The sequence below is a fragment of the Staurois parvus genome, unplaced genomic scaffold (assembly GCF_062004578.1).
Source record: "Staurois parvus isolate SC_StPar_1 unplaced genomic scaffold, SC_StPar_1.0 ptg000175l, whole genome shotgun sequence".
Classification (NCBI taxonomy): domain Eukaryota; kingdom Metazoa; phylum Chordata; class Amphibia; order Anura; family Ranidae; genus Staurois; species Staurois parvus.
In genome coordinates this window covers 1982187-1999642 of record NW_028317971.1, presented here as the reverse complement: position 1 = coordinate 1999642, position 17456 = coordinate 1982187, and the positions used below count along the sequence as shown (strand labels likewise).

At 40.1% G+C, this 17456-nt stretch overlaps 1 protein-coding gene across 1 annotated transcript in view; it reads left to right on the top strand.

The window, feature by feature from the left end:
- Positions 1 to 17456, top strand: part of LOC149462377 (uncharacterized) — a 459390-nt gene that overhangs the window by 104658 nt on the left and 337276 nt on the right. The window contains exons 12-18 of the mRNA XM_089676871.1: positions 4755 to 4901; positions 7579 to 7698; positions 9589 to 9747; positions 11402 to 11524; positions 11689 to 11832; positions 13593 to 13724; positions 17192 to 17338. Coding sequence (XP_089532997.1) covers positions 4755 to 4901; positions 7579 to 7698; positions 9589 to 9747; positions 11402 to 11524; positions 11689 to 11832; positions 13593 to 13724; positions 17192 to 17338 — 972 coding nt within the window. The remainder of the gene's footprint in view (positions 1 to 4754; positions 4902 to 7578; positions 7699 to 9588; positions 9748 to 11401; positions 11525 to 11688; positions 11833 to 13592; positions 13725 to 17191; positions 17339 to 17456) is intronic.

The following is a 17456-nucleotide window of genomic DNA, read 5'->3' as shown; positions in this document are numbered from 1 at the left end:
TCCCTGAGTATGAATTCTGTGGCCCTGAGTAACAATTCTGTGTCTGTGCGAGTAACAATTCTGTGTCTGTGCGAGTAACAATTCTGTGTCTGTGCAAGTAACAATTTTGTGTCTGTGCGAGTAACAATTCTCTGGCACTCAGTAACAATTCTGTCTGTCCCTGAGTAACAATTCTCTGGCACTCAGTAACAATTCTGTCTGTCCCTGAGTAACAATTCTCTGGCACTCAGTAACAATTCTGTCTGTCCCTGAGTATGAATTCTGTGGCCCTGAGTAACAATTCTGTGTCTGTGCGAGTAACAATTCTGTGTCTGTGCAAGTAACAATTTTGTGTCTGTGCGAGTAACAATTCTCTGGCACTCAGTAACAATTCTGTCTGTCCCTGAGTAACAATTCTCTGGCACTCAGTAACAATTCTGTCTGTCCCTGAGTATGAATTCTGTGGCCCTGAGTAACAATTCTGTGTCTGTGCGAGTAACAATTCTGTGTCTGTGCAAGTAACAATTTTGTGTCTGTGCGAGTAACAATTCTCTGGCACTCAGTAACAATTCTGTCTGTCCCTGAGTAACAATTCTCTGGCACTCAGTAACAATTCTGTCTGTCCATGAGTAACAATTCTCTGGCACTCAGTAACAATTCTGTCTGTCCCTGAGTAACAATTCTCTGGCACTCAGTAACAATTCTGTGTCTGTGCGAGTAACAATTCTGTGTCTGTGCAAGTAACAATTTTGTGTCTGTGCGAGTAACAATTCTCTGGCACTCAGTAACAATTCTGTCTGTCCCTGAGTAACAATTCTCTGGCACTCAGTAACAATTCTGTCTGTCCCTGAGTAACAATTCTCTGGCACTCAGTAACAATTCTGTCTGTCCCTGAGTATGAATTCTGTGGCCCTGAGTAACAATTCTGTGTCTGTGCGAGTAACAATTCTGTGTCTGTGCAAGTAACAATTTTGTGTCTGTGCGAGTAACAATTCTCTGGCACTCAGTAACAATTCTGTCTGTCCCTGAGTAACAATTCTCTGGCACTCAGTAACAATTCTGTCTGTCCCTGAGTAACAATTCTCTGGCACTCAGTAACAATTCTGTCTGTCCCTGAGTAACAATTCTCTGGCACTCAGTAACAATTCTGTCTGTCCCTGAGTAACAATTCTCTGGCACTCAGTAACAATTCTGTCTGTCCCTGAGTATGAATTCTGTGGCCCTGAGTAACAATTCTGTGTCTGTGCGAGTAACAATTCTGTGTCTGTGCAAGTAACAATTTTGTGTCTGTGCGAGTAACAATTCTCTGGCACTCAGTAACAATTCTGTCTGTCCCTGAGTAACAATTCTCTGGCACTCAGTAACAATTCTGTCTGTCCCTGAGTAACAATTCTCTGGCACTCAGTAACAATTCTGTCTGTCCCTGAGTAACAATTCTCTGGCACTCAGTAACAATTCTGTGTCTGTGCGAGTAACAATTCTGTGTCTGTGCAAGTAACAATTTTGTGTCTGTGCGAGTAACAATTCTCTGGCACTCAGTAACAATTCTGTCTGTCCCTGAGTAACAATTCTCTGGCACTCAGTAACAATTCTGTCTGTCCCTGAGTAACAATTCTCTGGCACTCAGTAACAATTCTGTCTGTCCCTGAGTATGAATTCTGTGGCCCTGAGTAATAATTCTGTGTCTGTGCGAGTAACAATTCTGTGTCTGTGCAAGTAACAATTTTGTGTCTGTGCGAGTAACAATTCTCTGGCACTCAGTAACAATTCTGTCTGTCCCTGAGTAACAATTCTCTGGCACTCAGTAACAATTCTGTCTGTCCCTGAGTAACAATTCTCTGGCACTCAGTAACAATTCTGTCTGTCCCTGAGTATGAATTCTGTGGCCCTGAGTAACAATTCTGTGTCTGTGCGAGTAACAATTCTGTGTCTGTGCAAGTAACAATTTTGTGTCTGTGCGAGTAACAATTCTCTGGCACTCAGTAACAATTCTGTCTGTCCCTGAGTAACAATTCTCTGGCACTCAGTAACAATTCTGTCTGTCCCTGAGTAACAATTCTCTGGCACTCAGTAACAATTCTGTCTGTCCCTGAGTAACAATTCTCTGGCACTCAGTAACAATTCTGTCTGTCCCTGAGTATGAATTCTGTGGCCCTGAGTAACAATTCTGTCTGTGCGAGTAACAATTCTGTGTCTGTGCAATAACAATTTTGTGTCTGTGCGAGTAACAATTCTCTGGCACTCAGTAACAATTCTGTCTGTCCCTGAGTAACAATTCTCTGGCACTCAGTAACAATTCTGTCTGTCCCTGAGTAACAATTCTCTGGCACTCAGTAACAATTCTGTCTGTCCCTGAGTAACAATTCTCTGGCACTCAGTAACAATTCTGTCTGTCCCTGAGTAACAATTCTCTGGCACTCAGTAACAATTCTGTCTGTCCCTGAGTAACAATTCTCTGGCACTCAGTAACAATTCTGTCTGTCCCTGAGTATGAATTCTGTGGCCCTGAGTAACAATTCTGTGTCTGTGCGAGTAACAATTCTGTGTCTGTGCAAGTAACAATTTTGTGTCTGTGCGAGTAACAATTCTCTGGCACTCAGTAACAATTCTGTCTGTCCCTGAGTAACAATTCTCTGGCACTCAGTAACAATTCTGTCTGTCCCTGAGTAACAATTCTCTGGCACTCAGTAACAATTCTGTCTGTCCCTGAGTAACAATTCTCTGGCACTCAGTAACAATTCTGTGTCTGTGCGAGTAACAATTCTGTGTCTGTGCAAGTAACAATTTTGTGTCTGTGCGAGTAACAATTCTCTGGCACTCAGTAACAATTCTGTCTGTCCCTGAGTAACAATTCTCTGGCACTCAGTAACAATTCTGTCTGTCCCTGAGTAACAATTCTCTGGCACTCAGTAACAATTCTGTCTGTCCCTGAGTATGAATTCTGTGGCCCTGAGTAACAATTCTGTCTGTGCGAGTAACAATTCTGTGTCTGTGCAATAACAATTTTGTGTCTGTGCGAGTAACAATTCTCTGGCACTCAGTAACAATTCTGTCTGTCCCTGAGTAACAATTCTCTGGCACTCAGTAACAATTCTGTCTGTCCCTGAGTAACAATTCTCTGGCACTCAGTAACAATTCTGTCTGTCCCTGAGTAACAATTCTCTGGCACTCAGTAACAATTCTGTCTGTCCCTGAGTAACAATTCTGTCTGTCCCTGAGAATGAATTCTGTGGCCCTGAGTAAGAATTCTCTGGCACTCAGTAACAATTCTGTCTGTCCCTGAGTAACAATTCTCTGGCACTCAGTAACAATTCTGTCTGTCCCTGAGTAAAAATTCTGTGGCCCTAATAACGTTTCTGTGGCCCTAAGTAACAATTCTCTGGCACTGAGTGAAAATTCTGTCTGTCCCTGAGTATGAATTCTGTGGCCCTAACTAGCGTTTCTTTGTCCCTAAATAACGATTCTGTGGCCCTCATTAACAAGTCTGTGTCCCTGAGTAATGGTTCTCTGTCCCTAAGTAACTTCTCTCTGTCCCCAATTCTCGTTTCTGTGGCCCTAACTCTGTCCCTGTCCCTAGTACAGAGCGGTCTGCCTCTGTTCAATGACTGCAGGCAAATGAAGATTTCCAAAATGGCCGCTATATATACCTCGACCATTACACAGTGCTGGCTGGCTGGCTGCTGATTGGCTGATGCGATCACATGTCGTTGAGGAATGCATTATGGGGCAGCGCGCCTTGTCTGCGCGCCTTCCCCGACATCCCCGCTCCGTCGCCGCACATGTCAGCCGCCATTTTCGGAAAAATTTCGATTCGCGCGTCCGAATTAGGCTGTTTTTCGGATTCGGCACGAATCGAAATTTTTCCGATATTCGACTCGAATTCCACTTCGGATACTTCGATTCGCTCATCTCTAGCCACTACTGTCTAACATGTCAATGCCAGCTGTAAGGGCAGTAAAGCCACTTTACAAAGTGGATATATAAGGTGAGAGATACATTACCTTGCAATCAGAAAGTCTTAGTAAACTAAGCCTACATCATTTGGTCTATGTTCAAAAAAAAAAAAATTATAAAGATACAAATCATGCTAAGGGTGCCCACAGTAGAACTGGGCCCTGATCCACGCATAACAAAGATGTAAGGACATTTATAAACAAAGGTTTAATGATCATGAGTGATTGGTCATTGCTTACATATAATAAAACATTGGTGATTCCTTAGGGTTGACCTTAGCACATGCCATGGTCATCATTTGACTTACTCTTGCTGAGAAACACACATCTCAGAGTTCTACTGGAATACAGGAGAACAAAGAAGGGAAACTATCAGTGTAACTATATTCACTTCTTACCTATGGTATGTCTGTCACTCTGCATGGCTACTATCAAACAATTGAAAAATCAAGACCAAAGAAAAAAACGAGAAAGTGTGCAAATATTTGCTTTTAAATGGTAGAGTTCAGGTGAATTTTCTGTGCAGGTGTCAAATAGGTGGCACAAAGTTAAAATATAGTAGCCGTAAAAGATAATACATTACAAAATTAAACAGTTAGAACATCTAACAGGTTTATTTTGCACTGCTGTTTATGTTCCTGCCATTGAGATTCACTCTGTTTGCCTCAGTGCCCATTAGGTACCATTTTTACTAGGATAAAATTTCATCACCAGAGGTGACACCTGTTTACATGTCACTGAAAGAAGATGTTTTACAGAAACATGTACAAATTTTGTTTAAAGGAATAATAATAATAATAATATATCTTTTGATCCATACAGAGGGATATGACCAAAACGTTAACCTGGCAGATAGCTATACTCATTACATGATTCAAGGGCTGCATCCAGACATGGAATATACTGTGACTATCAACCCCATCTTTGTAGACATTGAAGGACCTGTTCTTACTGCTAAAGCAACAACCTGTAAGTGTTTAAATTATGTATTTTATTATCCAATGTGATGCAATCACAATTGTGACAGTGTGTCCTTACACCGAAGAATACATGTACCTTTGTGATTAAAATAAGCATTAAGTTTAACTAAATTACTAGTTTAAAAACTAACATTAAACTAGCATTAAACCAGCCAGTGCAATCACTTAATAATTTAATCAGTAATCCATTTGCAACTACTAAATGTGAAATGGGAAAGTATTACCTCCATTCACTTCCATTCTACTGCACTCATGCTTGAGCATTCAAAATACACTACATTGCCAAGAGTATTGGGACACCTGCCTTTACATGCACATGAACTTTAATGGCATCCCAGTCTTAGTCCTTAGGGTTCAATATTGAGTTGGCCCACCCTTTGCAGCTAGAACAGCTTCAACTCTTCTGAGAAGGCTGTCCACAAGGTTTAGGAGGTTTAGAATATTTGAGAATATTTGGCTTGCAGTCTCCACTCTAGTTCATCCCAAAGATGTTCTATCAGGTTGAGGTCAGGACTGTGTACAGGCTAGTGAAGTTCCTCCACCCACTCACTCATCCATGTCGTTATGGACCTTGCTTTGTGCTCTGGTGCACAGTTATGTAGGAACAGGAAGGGACCATCCCCAAACTGTTCCCACAAACTTGGGAGCATGAAATTTTTCAAAATGTCTTGGTATGCTGATGCCCCAAGAGTTTCCTTAACTGGAACTAAGGGGCCAAGCCCAACCCCTGAAAAACAACCCCACACCATAATCCCCCCTCTAACAAACTTTACACCTAGTTGGTGACTTCTGCGCACTGCATGCTTCAACGTGCTCTGACCCCGCTCTGTCATTTTACATGGCAGACTTCATGGTTGCTGTTGTTCCCAGTTGCTTCCATTTTGTTATAATACCACTAACAGTTGATCATGGAATTTTTAGCAGGAAGGAAATTTCACAGATGGACTTGCGCATTGCGCAGGTGGCAACCTATCATGGCACCACGCTTGAATTCACTGAGCTCCTGAGAGCGACCCATTCTTTCACAAATGTTCGTATTAGCAGTCTACATGCCTAGGTGCTTGATTTTATACACCTATGCAAATTAGTCTGAAAGGCTCATTGGATGTGTGTTGCAATGCTCACTTGTAGTGCATGGATGAGCACCCCCCCAGGTGACAACAATGCTCTTCTTAAAAGACTGCTGTCACCACAGGACTAAAGATAGGGATGGGCCTTGATTTGATCTAAGAATTTGGGCAGAGCACTGTGGATTCATTAACAGGGAATAAAAAAGAGAGGAATATTGTGATGTAACCCATAGTTTTAAAACAAAAAAAGTGCCTTTAAATGCACTTTAATTCTTATGTTTATCAATGACCTGGTAAAGCAGATAATCTTTGCAGGATCAACCATATAAAGCTATTAAAGGTCAGTTAAACTTTTTAAAAGTATCTCTTGGTTAACTGATAATTAAAGAGGTAATTACAGGATTATCAATGCACCAGGAAATAATTGTTAATAATGAAATAGTCCATTCTGTCAAGGTTACGTCTTTAGTAACTACAATATATAACTTAACAAAATAGATCTTAATGGTTAGACAGGGGCTGCGTAGCAGCCCAGGTGTAATAGCCAGAAGGATGCAGTTATGGTCAGGACTGAGAAACTGTGCAGGCCAGCCCCTCACAAATTTCCATATGCTCAGAGGTTTTTAAAGGAAGGCCTTGGAGCCAGTGAGTGGATCTGAGGAGTGGCTAGCAGCACTCTTGAGGGACCTCAACCAATCCCCAACAGAAGGCTTGGCAAGGGACTGGGACTCCCTTAAAAGTGTTAGAGCCTGCTCAGTAGTAGGAAAGTCAGGTGGAAGAAGGAGAAGAAGATGTAAGGCTGGAGAAAGAAGGCTGCCAAGAGGCATTGTGGGATGGGGCCTGCCTACGAGCCTGGAGCTGGACAGGAGGAAACCTTGAAGCTCACTGGCCCCCTGTGAGAGGACCACCTGTATGGCAGGGAATGAGTGGCCCAGGTGATAGCAGCCAACTCACAAGCAGCACAGGAGAGAATCTGAGTGAGTACACCTGCATCTCCTGGGCAGATAAGGGAAAGAGCACTCTGGTGGGAAACCAGATTAGCCCCCCACCTCTTTAAAGGAACAGGAGCCAGATCCCCTGCTCAGGAGAATCTCCAGATTTCTGGGTGAAGAGGAAGATTTCATCCAGGGTCTGGGGTGGTACACCAAGGAGATGCTGGCTAGCTCTCCAACAGAGACTGTGTTGCAGAAGAGAAGCTTGTGAATAGTTCCAGCAAGTTTGTCCTCAGTTATTGGTTCCCTTGGGCATTCTGTACCCCCCTTACCCTACCACATTTCTAAATCCCCTCAATAAACAACAAAACAAAAGCTCAAGAACTGATTTCTGACTTTGAATGCAAGCTTGTGTGGAGACTGCAGATTACCTGGCTGTGCAGGACTATAGGGGGACCCAATTCATCAGCAACCCCTAAGGATGCAGTGCTACACTTAGCAAAATGTACTACGGTAGCTTGTGAACTGCACATATTGTATGAGTGACTTGATAACTATTCCACATACTGTAAATGTCTTAATGTTGTGTTTTGTTATATCAGTGCCTTGATTCTAAAATGTTATGCATATCAAAGAGTTTTGCTAACTTTATTGTTTTTCCTAGTGGCCTCAAGTTCAGTGCAAAGTCTTAAAGTGAGCACAGTATCCATCAATACAGCAGTTATCACATGGAATGCAGTCCCTGGTGCTACAGGATATAGAATAGCATATGGCCCCACACCAGGTAATGGATGTACATAAAATACATAGAAAAATATAATATAGCTAATATCTATTTATTTAAGCCAGTCATATCATATGCTATATACAGTATATATATATATATATATATATATATATATATGGACAGGAATGGTCTGCTGCAGCTAATTTCTTTCTGAAAATGTTAGTTTCTTGACTGCACAGGCCCATAGCAAGTAGGTAGCTAATAAAGTCAGCTGATCTGAATATTTGCTTAGGGTCAGTTACTCATTGGGTGGATTATCGTGACAGCCAGCCAACTAGCTTTTTCACACTAAGATAAGCAACAACAGTCCACATATTTCTATCATTACATAAGTTCCTCAAACTGTATTCTGTAATTGTGAAAATGATAATTATAAAATATTCTGTAAAGATGTGCTTTGCTTGTCCATCAAGATTTATTGCTACATTATTATGTTTCTACAACTACTTTAACCATTATTCCAGACTCATTGGACTGGTGTGTGGAGTTCTCTTTACTGGTGAAAGATTATTCATAGGATTTTCAAACTGAATTCTTTTTCACTGACCCTGATCATCCAAACTAATATACAATTGTCTCAAGTGATGTTGACCTAGTTGCATCAATTATGTCAGAAAGTAGTCCTCTTGAAGGAAAGCTGAAACTGTTTAAAATTTATTTACTTCTTTGTTTGAAATTATGTTTTTTTTTTTAAGTATTGTTCGGTACATTTGACTTTGTTCATTTGAATTACATGACAAATGATCCCACAGTCCTGTGATAAAGAGACAACATAGCAGATACTCTCCCCTTTGCAGTAAACACATAGCAACCAGATTGCCATGGCACTTTTGCACAAAACGAAGTGTAAATCTTCACCCGCTGAAGTGGAGAATGCAAAATATTAATATCCAACATATCATATTTGCCCAACTAAACAAAGGAGAAAAATGTATTAAAAGTTTTTTTGGTTTTTTTTTTAAGTTCAGACCATCATAAACAAATAGGGAAACACTGCACAAATGCACTATATATTTCCTTTAAGTGAACTTCTTGCAAAAAACAATATTGGCCAGGGATTCAAATACTTTGTTAACCTTTGCTAATTCCACCAGTGTTCTGCTTTCGCAATCTAATAGCTGAAAGTGTGATCTCTATAACTGATCCAGTTGTGGTGAGATAGCCTAATTTACAGTCTCAGTAGCTTGGCAGACTGGGACTCAATCCAAACAACATCTTGCTGATCGCAAAAAACTTTAATCCAAACTTATAAACTAAAAATAACTCCTGCACTACCTCAAAAAAAAAAAAATCTAAGGGTTGCAGCTCATATAAATTGTGGTAGCCCAGCACCCTTCACTATTTTACGTTTGTTTAATCTAAACGTATGCAGATCAAGTCAAAAAATCATAGTGTGTCTGACTCCAGCAGAATACTGTACATGTGATGAATGGAGGCTAAATTATGAAGAAGAATGGTTAGACTAACTGTATAGAGCATCTAGTAGCTGAGGAGTGAGGTAGGGACAAAATTATTATAGGCAAACAAACAGACAATACATGTGTAATATGATAACCAACCTGCAGCCTCCTAACCTCGGTAACAGTGATTAGAGCTGACAGAGAAGGCGGTTGTGAAGAAATTGTAAAATGCAGATGTTGTTAGGACAGAGCCCCTAGGAATGACTAATATTTTTGCACTGAATGGCTTATAATATCCTAAACTTTCTTTCTTGCTTAGATGTCAACCTTTACATGGTTTAAATCTGCACACATTTTAATGTGAGGATTTAATATGTCAATTATATATTTATTATGTGTAACAATTGGAAAAAATTACAAATTGCTACAATTTTCTTTTATTATTAATCATTAACACATCACATTTTGCTTTTCCTTAACTGGTTAGAGTTTTTTGGCAGAGATCGGCCCCGTCAGCTTGCACTGAATAGTACACTTACATCTTTTGAACTGAAGAACCTGGTACATAATACAGAGTATGTCATCTCATTATATGTGCTCTTTGGTTCTGCTGTGGGACCAGGCATCTCCACCACTGCCAGAACATGTAAGTATAATTGATCTTTCAGATATTTTTTCTTGTTGATTAACTCTCTAGTTTTTCCCTTTTACTTTTATATAGGCCTTAGCCACAGTAACTCACCCACTACTGCTCAATAAGGATTTTTTTGCTTTTTTTTTTCCTTGCTCTTTGTATTTTCTTAGACACTAACTAATAAACTAGGCTTGACATATAGATTATACGTTTTTATCTTATTCTTAATGATCCACATAATTGAGAGTGTTGGTCCTTCAAACCAATTTCTCAGTGCATAGGGGATTTGCTAGTATCATACTATATATCATGAATATAGTTGTTTATGTACTACTGCAGAACAGCTACCAATATGATGGTGGAGCTTCACAGCTTAGTGCATCTGAAATATCATGCAATATTTCAAAAAGGTGACAACCTGCACTGTGAAACCACTTCCCTTTTTAATAATGTTTTACATTGGAAGAATTAGGCTTCTATGTAACAAAATATGGAAAATGTAAGGCAGCTTTAGGAACTGGTGTCATGTTCTCCAGATGGTGGCATTTCATAGCATTCCATGTTAATGCCACTTGACAAGGAGGAGGAAGAGGTTCACCCTGTGTGTGCTCCAATACAATCTGACCTAGTGCTTACATGGGACTCCTGGCTCAGATGTAGGTATGCTATGGCAGGGAAGATGAGTATTATCAGATAGGATGTTGTTCTTAGAAGACAACTTCTCTCTTTGCTTTGAATAGGCAATGAGCACTAAAGGATACATCAATCAGTAAATCTAGAAAAATAGGCTGTTGACATTATATGCAAATATTGACTTTTCTTAAAACAACATAGAGTAGCTTCCCTATTGATCAGTGCCCATCAAATTAAAAGATCAAGGCAAGGAGGCAGAAGGTGGTGTGGTCAAACTCACCTTTTACAGGAAGATTTGAGATTTGCACAAAATTTAAGCTGAGAATTGTGGATTGGCTGAAAATTCTAACTGACAGATTTCTCTAAAGTTAACCTCTGGTCATATCCTGAACTAGGTCCAGCCTCTTTCTGGTATAATAATTTATATTGAGAAAGTTTTACAAGACAAAATTAAATGGTGGAGCCCCAAGCAGGGGACTAAGGCTCAAATGAAACAATCAATTACAAACATGTCGCGGAAATAAAATATAACACAACGTGAAACAATAAGCAACCAGCAGCCTGTGCTGGAAATGACAGCATATTTCTGGGTACGGGGACCCAGGGTGTGGTAGCTTGAAAGGGAGGGTTGTTCCAACCTTAGCTGATAGCGAAAGGGAGAAAGAAAAAAAAAGGTAAGGCGGGGAGAGAGAAGGAGAGAAAGAGAGCAGTAGGAGAGCAGGAGAGGACAGGGAGAGAAAGGAGCAGAAGTAGGAGAGAACATAAAGAGGTGTCTGCGAGTCAGGCGGAGTCCCTCTATGGCCCAGAAATACCTAGGCTAGTCGGGGACAGGGTGGGAAGGGCATAGGACCACCAAGGGCTCCACATTTTAAGAAATTTGGGATGGGAGTCTTGGATGGTCCAGCCTCTTTCATCTGTTCAACTGCATAATCTAAACTGTAACATCATCTTTAAAATACAATGTTCAACTAGTGCTATAGAAGTTTTTATTTTCTATATACTTTGCCATAATTTGACCTGTTATGTTGCGCAGCACCTCTCGGATATGTATCTAACTTCAAAGTGACTGGGTACACCAGTACTTCCATATCACTGGCCTGGAGCTCAACCACTGGAGCCACTGAATATAAAGTGTCCTGGAACCCTGCATCATCAGGTTGTATCACTTTTATATTATTTATTGGTCTCATTATGCATTTTACTTCTTTTTGGAATTATATTTAGCAATTATTATTGGTCATAAAGTGTCAAATAAAATCAATGCTGTCTATATATATATTATTTTGTAATAATGGTGTATGTATTCTTTACTACTTTCAGACAACCCTAAAAGCCAGTATCTGGCACCTTCAATAAGGTCATATCACTTAACACACCTACAAGCAAACACCAGGTACATAGTGAATGTGCAGGCAGTTTACAGCAACACTGAAGGGCCTCCAGCCACCCTCATTCAAACTACAGGTAAGCAACATCCATCGTGTTTATATGAGCTGTTCATCAATTTAAATCAACAAAGTGGAAAGCGTAAAACAGTATGTCTTTGAGTACATATTTACCGTAGCTCTATATCTTCTTTTTTATGGTCCTTTTCATTGCAACATCATTTCAAATCTGTGAATTTTAGGTCCATTACAGACTACTATAGACAGTACTACTAAAAAAAGCAGTACAGAAAGGAATGAGACTATTTAGTAAATCAAAGCAACCAATCAAATTTCACTTAAAGATAGATAACAGAAAAAGATTTGTGACTGTTTTCTTTAGTTAATAATCCACCACCATATAAGGTGGTGGATTCCTTTGTTGGATCATGAGTACTCTCGAGCATTCCATCTGGTATTGCTGCACTTTGTAGTTCCACGAATACCAGGCATTGCTGTGATCTGTAGTGCCACGGAGTATTTATAATCACTACTATTGCTGAAAAGCATTCACGTACCATTTGGCATTTCTGTGACTTGTAGTGCCATGGACTATTTATATTCACCATTTATGTTCAGATTTTAAGAGATTTTATGATTCTATGATTTTATATGATCTGAGACATTCTATTAGATTTATGTCACTTGAATATTGTATGAACACTCTTATTCACATAAGCACTTTATGATTGCATTTGTCACTTATGTTTTAGCGCTGCACTTACATTTGAATTGACTAGGTCTTGTATGTTAAAGTGTTTTTGTAAAAACAAAACGGTGTCACCCAATGCATCTAATAAAATTAAACCTTCATTGTATTAAATGCAAATTAGGAATAGGAAGGGGACACCCAAAGGTGTTAACAAGACAGATTGTTTTTAACTTCACAAAGTTTTTAGCAGGGGTCTGCAAACTTTCCAAACACAGGGCCAGTTTACTGTGCTTCGGACTTGGGTGGGGCCAAACTATGGCCAGTGGAAGTAGAAAATGTCCTGATGTCAGTGGAAGTAAACAATGCCCCATACATGGTGGCCAATGGGAGGAGGAATACAGTCCCATCTTTGATGTCAGTGGGAGGAATAACACTCCATTGTTGGTGTCAGTGGGAAGAGTAGTGCCCCATCTTTGGTGTAAATGGGAGGAATAATGGCCTATCATTTGTGTCAGTTGGCAGAATAGTGCCCCATTGTTGGTGTTACTGGGAAGAATAGTGCAGCCTCATTGGTTTTAGTGGGAGGAATAATGCTCTATCATTGTTGTCACTGGAAGGAATAGTGCCCTATTGTTGGTATCACTGGGAGGAATAGTGCAACCTCATTGGTATCAGCAGGATGAACAATGCCATATCATTGTTGTCAGTGGGAGGAATAGTGCTCCATCATTGGTGTCAGTGAGATGAATAGTGCCCCATAGTTGGTGTCAGTGGGAGGAATAGTGCCCTGTCATTGGTGTCACTGGGAGGAATAGTGCAGCCTCATTGGTTTCACTGGTAGGAATAGTGCTCCATCATTGGTGTCAGTGGAAGGAAAAGTATCCCATCATTGATATCAGTGGGAGGAATAGTGCCCCTTCATTTGTGTCAGTGGGAGGAATAGTGCCCCATCATTGGTGTCAGTGGAAGGAATAGTGTCCCATCATTGGTATCAGTGGGAGGAATAGTATCCCAAGGGCCAGATAAATGCAAGCAAAGGGCCGCATCTGGCCCATGGGTCACAGTTTGGAGAGCACTGATTTATAGTATTAGTTACAAATTTTCTGATGTTGTATTGCAGTCTCTGAATATTGCCTATCTCTCTGCAGACTCCAGTTCTGTTCAGCTACTCCCAGTTAAGGACCTGCAGGTAATTGACACTGGAGTTAACACTCTCAAACTGTCCTGGAAGAAAACACCTGGAATAACTCATTATAAAATATCATGGGTTCCATTCGATGGTGAGATCTTATTAGATATCCACTAAGAAAATGAAATAATTTGATATATTCTGATCACTGATATATACAATTGTCGTGTAATCCAAATCTGAGATATTTGGTGCTTGTATGCTACTTCATTGAATTAGAATTAAAACACTTGCATTCACTTTTATTTCCAGTACTATGCAAATGTCTAGTATGTTATGAAATAACAAATGACCTTCTGCACATCTAAGATTTTTTCTTAATTTTAGTTATTTCTGAACACAAATTGGTTGCTTTACTAAAACTGGAGAGTGCAAAATCTGGTGCAGCTGTGCATAGAAACAATTTAGCTTCCAGATTTTTTTGTCAAAGCTTAACTGAACAAGCAAAAGTTAAAAGCTGAATGGCTGTAATGCAGAGCTGCACCAGATTTTGCAGTCTCCAGTTCTAGTAAATCAACCTCATTGTGTTTCCCTTTAAAAATGTAACATAGCTTTAGGGGAAAGCAAAGCTTTACACCAGATATCAGATGTCCACTGGAAAGTTGTAATAAGAGAAAATTGGGCTCTGTTTTCTAAAAAAACAAAAAAAAAACTGCTGGTTTGCCAGATTTTTAGGCTCTAAAGCACTCTGGTGTCTTTGGGTGCTCAAAACGTTGAAAACACTGATCAATAAGGGACCTAAATAAAAAATGTTAGAGAGCTATATCCAAAAGCGGTGATGTAATGATATTATACAAATGTATATACCGTATTTTTCACCGTATAAGACGCACCTGACCATAAGACGCACCTAGGTTTTAGAGGCAGAAAACAGGAAAAAAAAATTCTGAACTAATGGACTGCAGACACAGTACAGGAGATGACCAGAGACTGCGGATAGCACAGGGATGACCAGAGACTGCGGACAGCACAGGGATGACCAGAGACTGCGGACAGCACAGGGATGACCAGAGACTGCGGACAGCACAGGGATGACCAGAGACTGCGGACAGTACAGATGACTGCTGACCTTTAGGGAGGTGGGGAGCGGGTACCTGAATTTGACAGGTACCCGCTCTTACTTCCGCAGTTGTTCTTTGATCTTACCTGTTCCTCGATCCAGCCGCGCGCTGTCTTCCCGGCTTCTGTAATGGCGCTCGGCATGACAGCCGGGTGCCCAGTGCGCATGAGCGAGAAGCACTTGCGCTTTGTGATTGGTCCGGCGGCTTCTGGGATCTGTCATGTGTCCCAGGTACCGCCTTACCATTCACAAAAAGCACCGCTTCTTGCGCATGCGCACTTGGCACCCGGCTGTCATGCCGAGCGCCATTACAGAAGTCGGGAAGACAGCGCGCCGCTGGATAGAGGAACAGGTAAGGTCCCGCTGCAGAGCTGAGCGGCCGGCCCAGTATTCTGACACAGCCGCGGTGGAAATACCGGACCGGCCGCTCCATATTCGCTCTATAAGACGCACTGACATTTCCCCCCCAGTTTTGGGGAAGAAAAAGTGCGTCTTATACGGTGAAAAATACGGTAAGTGATAACTTCTCTCAGCTTTTAATTGTTAGCTGGAGAGAGGATGTCACAGAAGTACAGTGATTATTTGCACCAGTACATGGTGTCTTTACGTTTAATATGTATTTACTTAGGAAATGGCCTCTATCTGCAGATTTGGAGAAAGCTTTAAAAATCTTAATCTTTCTACTTGTGAACAATCTGAACTTTTCTGAAAATAGATTTTCGCTTGTTTTCTTTATTTTGCCCCATTTTTTACCAGGAATGTTGTCATCATTGAACATAACATGATTGTTCTGGCAATGTCTTTTATAGAGTTTGTTAATCACTTGCCTACTGGGCACTTATACCCCCTTCCTGCCCAGGCCAATTTTCAGCTTTCAGCGCTGTCGCACTTTGAATGACAATTGCGCGGTCATGCAACACTGTTTTTTTATTTTTTGCTAAATAAAACAAAAACACCTGAAACTTAAAAAAACCCCACACTTTTCTTCGTTTCTGTTATACAATTTTGCAAATTAAGAACATTTCTTCATAAATTTAGGTCAAAATGTATTCTGCTACATTTCTTTGGTGAAAATAATAATAATAATTGAATTTGTATTTTTTTTCAAATGTTTCTATTATTTTTTTATTTTTTCTTACATTCTTTTTTTACTATTTTATTTTCCAGCACATTGTGACTAAAGCAATACAATGTTCCCATAGTAACACTGAACTGCTCTGGGCAAGTGAGCAGGATTTTTTTTAACACATTATGATTGCTAATACCAATATATTTAATTGAGATTTGCAATCATTGTTACTGAATGAAACTGATTCATTTAGTCTTTTGTTGTGATTAGCTGTGATTGGGCAAAGCTGATTACATGATACAGATGGGCTGTGATTGGCCCTGTTTGTATCGTGTGACTGCCTTGACCAGTCACAGCTAAAAACATAATTGTATACAATGGATGGTGTGACAAGAAGCCATTCATTGTATACAATTGTCATGTGATCTGCTGTGATTAGTCATAGCGATCACATGACACTGGCAAAGGGCCGGTGTAGTGATATGTCATTGGCTGTGTCCCGTGGATACAGCCAGTGACAGATTGCACCAATGCACGGCTCCACGGCCGCGTGAGCAGCTCATTTTGACAGGACATCATATGACACCTAGTCACAACTGCGAGTGTCCTGCCCAGCCATCAGTCTGCTATAGGCCATGAGGGAAGGTGTTAAGTCAAAAATGTTTTTCAAGTTCTGCATAGAGTAGGAAAGGATGAGATCTCCTGTAGGTTTTTAATGCTATTTGGGGCTCAGTTGGAGAGATTTAACCTCACTTCTTGTCCTGCTGGCCACGTTTTACAAGACTGGAAGTTAAGAAAAAACTTCAACAGGGACAGAGACAGACACAGAAATCTAAAAAGGGGTTCTAGCCTTCGACTCTAGAAACTAAAAGTATTTTTAATATTGTTTGTGTTGCTGTTGGGTAGTTACGCTCATTTTCTGTCTGGTAGAATGTGGTCATCTTCACAGGAAGTGAGGATACATTTTGATAATGGAGCCCTGGATAGCAGTAGAAACCCAGCAGTTCTAATTATTATTATTATACAGGATTTATATAGCGCCAACAGTGTGCACAGCGCTTTACAAAATGAAGATAGACAGTACAGTTACAATACAATTTGGTACAAGAGTAAACAGAGGACCCTGTTTGTTAGAGTTTACAATCTAGGAGGAATGGTTGAGTGATACAAAAGCTAATTCTAATAATTTCCCATTCTATGGAAAACTAGAAAAAAAATATTTTTTATTTGACATACCCTTTTACTTGTTTTATACATTTCATAGAATTTTAGACCTTATATTAAAACTACTAAATGTCAAATACACATTTTCCTTAAGCAACTGTAACGCCTTAAGCACATTTTTAAATCTTTGAAAAACATGTATTTTATAGCACAAGTAGTAAAAATAATTTGCATCTGTGAACTGATTCTGCTTTAATACCTCTAGGTGGAGCTAGAAACTCAAAGATTGTCTCTGCAGATGCTTCATTTTTCACTATACCTGATCTAAAGGAAAGTGCCACTTACAATATCTATGTGTCGTCAATTATTGGAAACAGAGAGGGAAGTCCTGTTCTTCTTACTGCAAAAACGTGTGAGTTAACAAGATAAGCTATTAGTGTTTGTTTTGCAGTAGATATTGTGTCATAAATTGTGAACTCAATACTGAAGAAGAATACGAATATAGGTAATTAAAACTGTCAATGATGGGC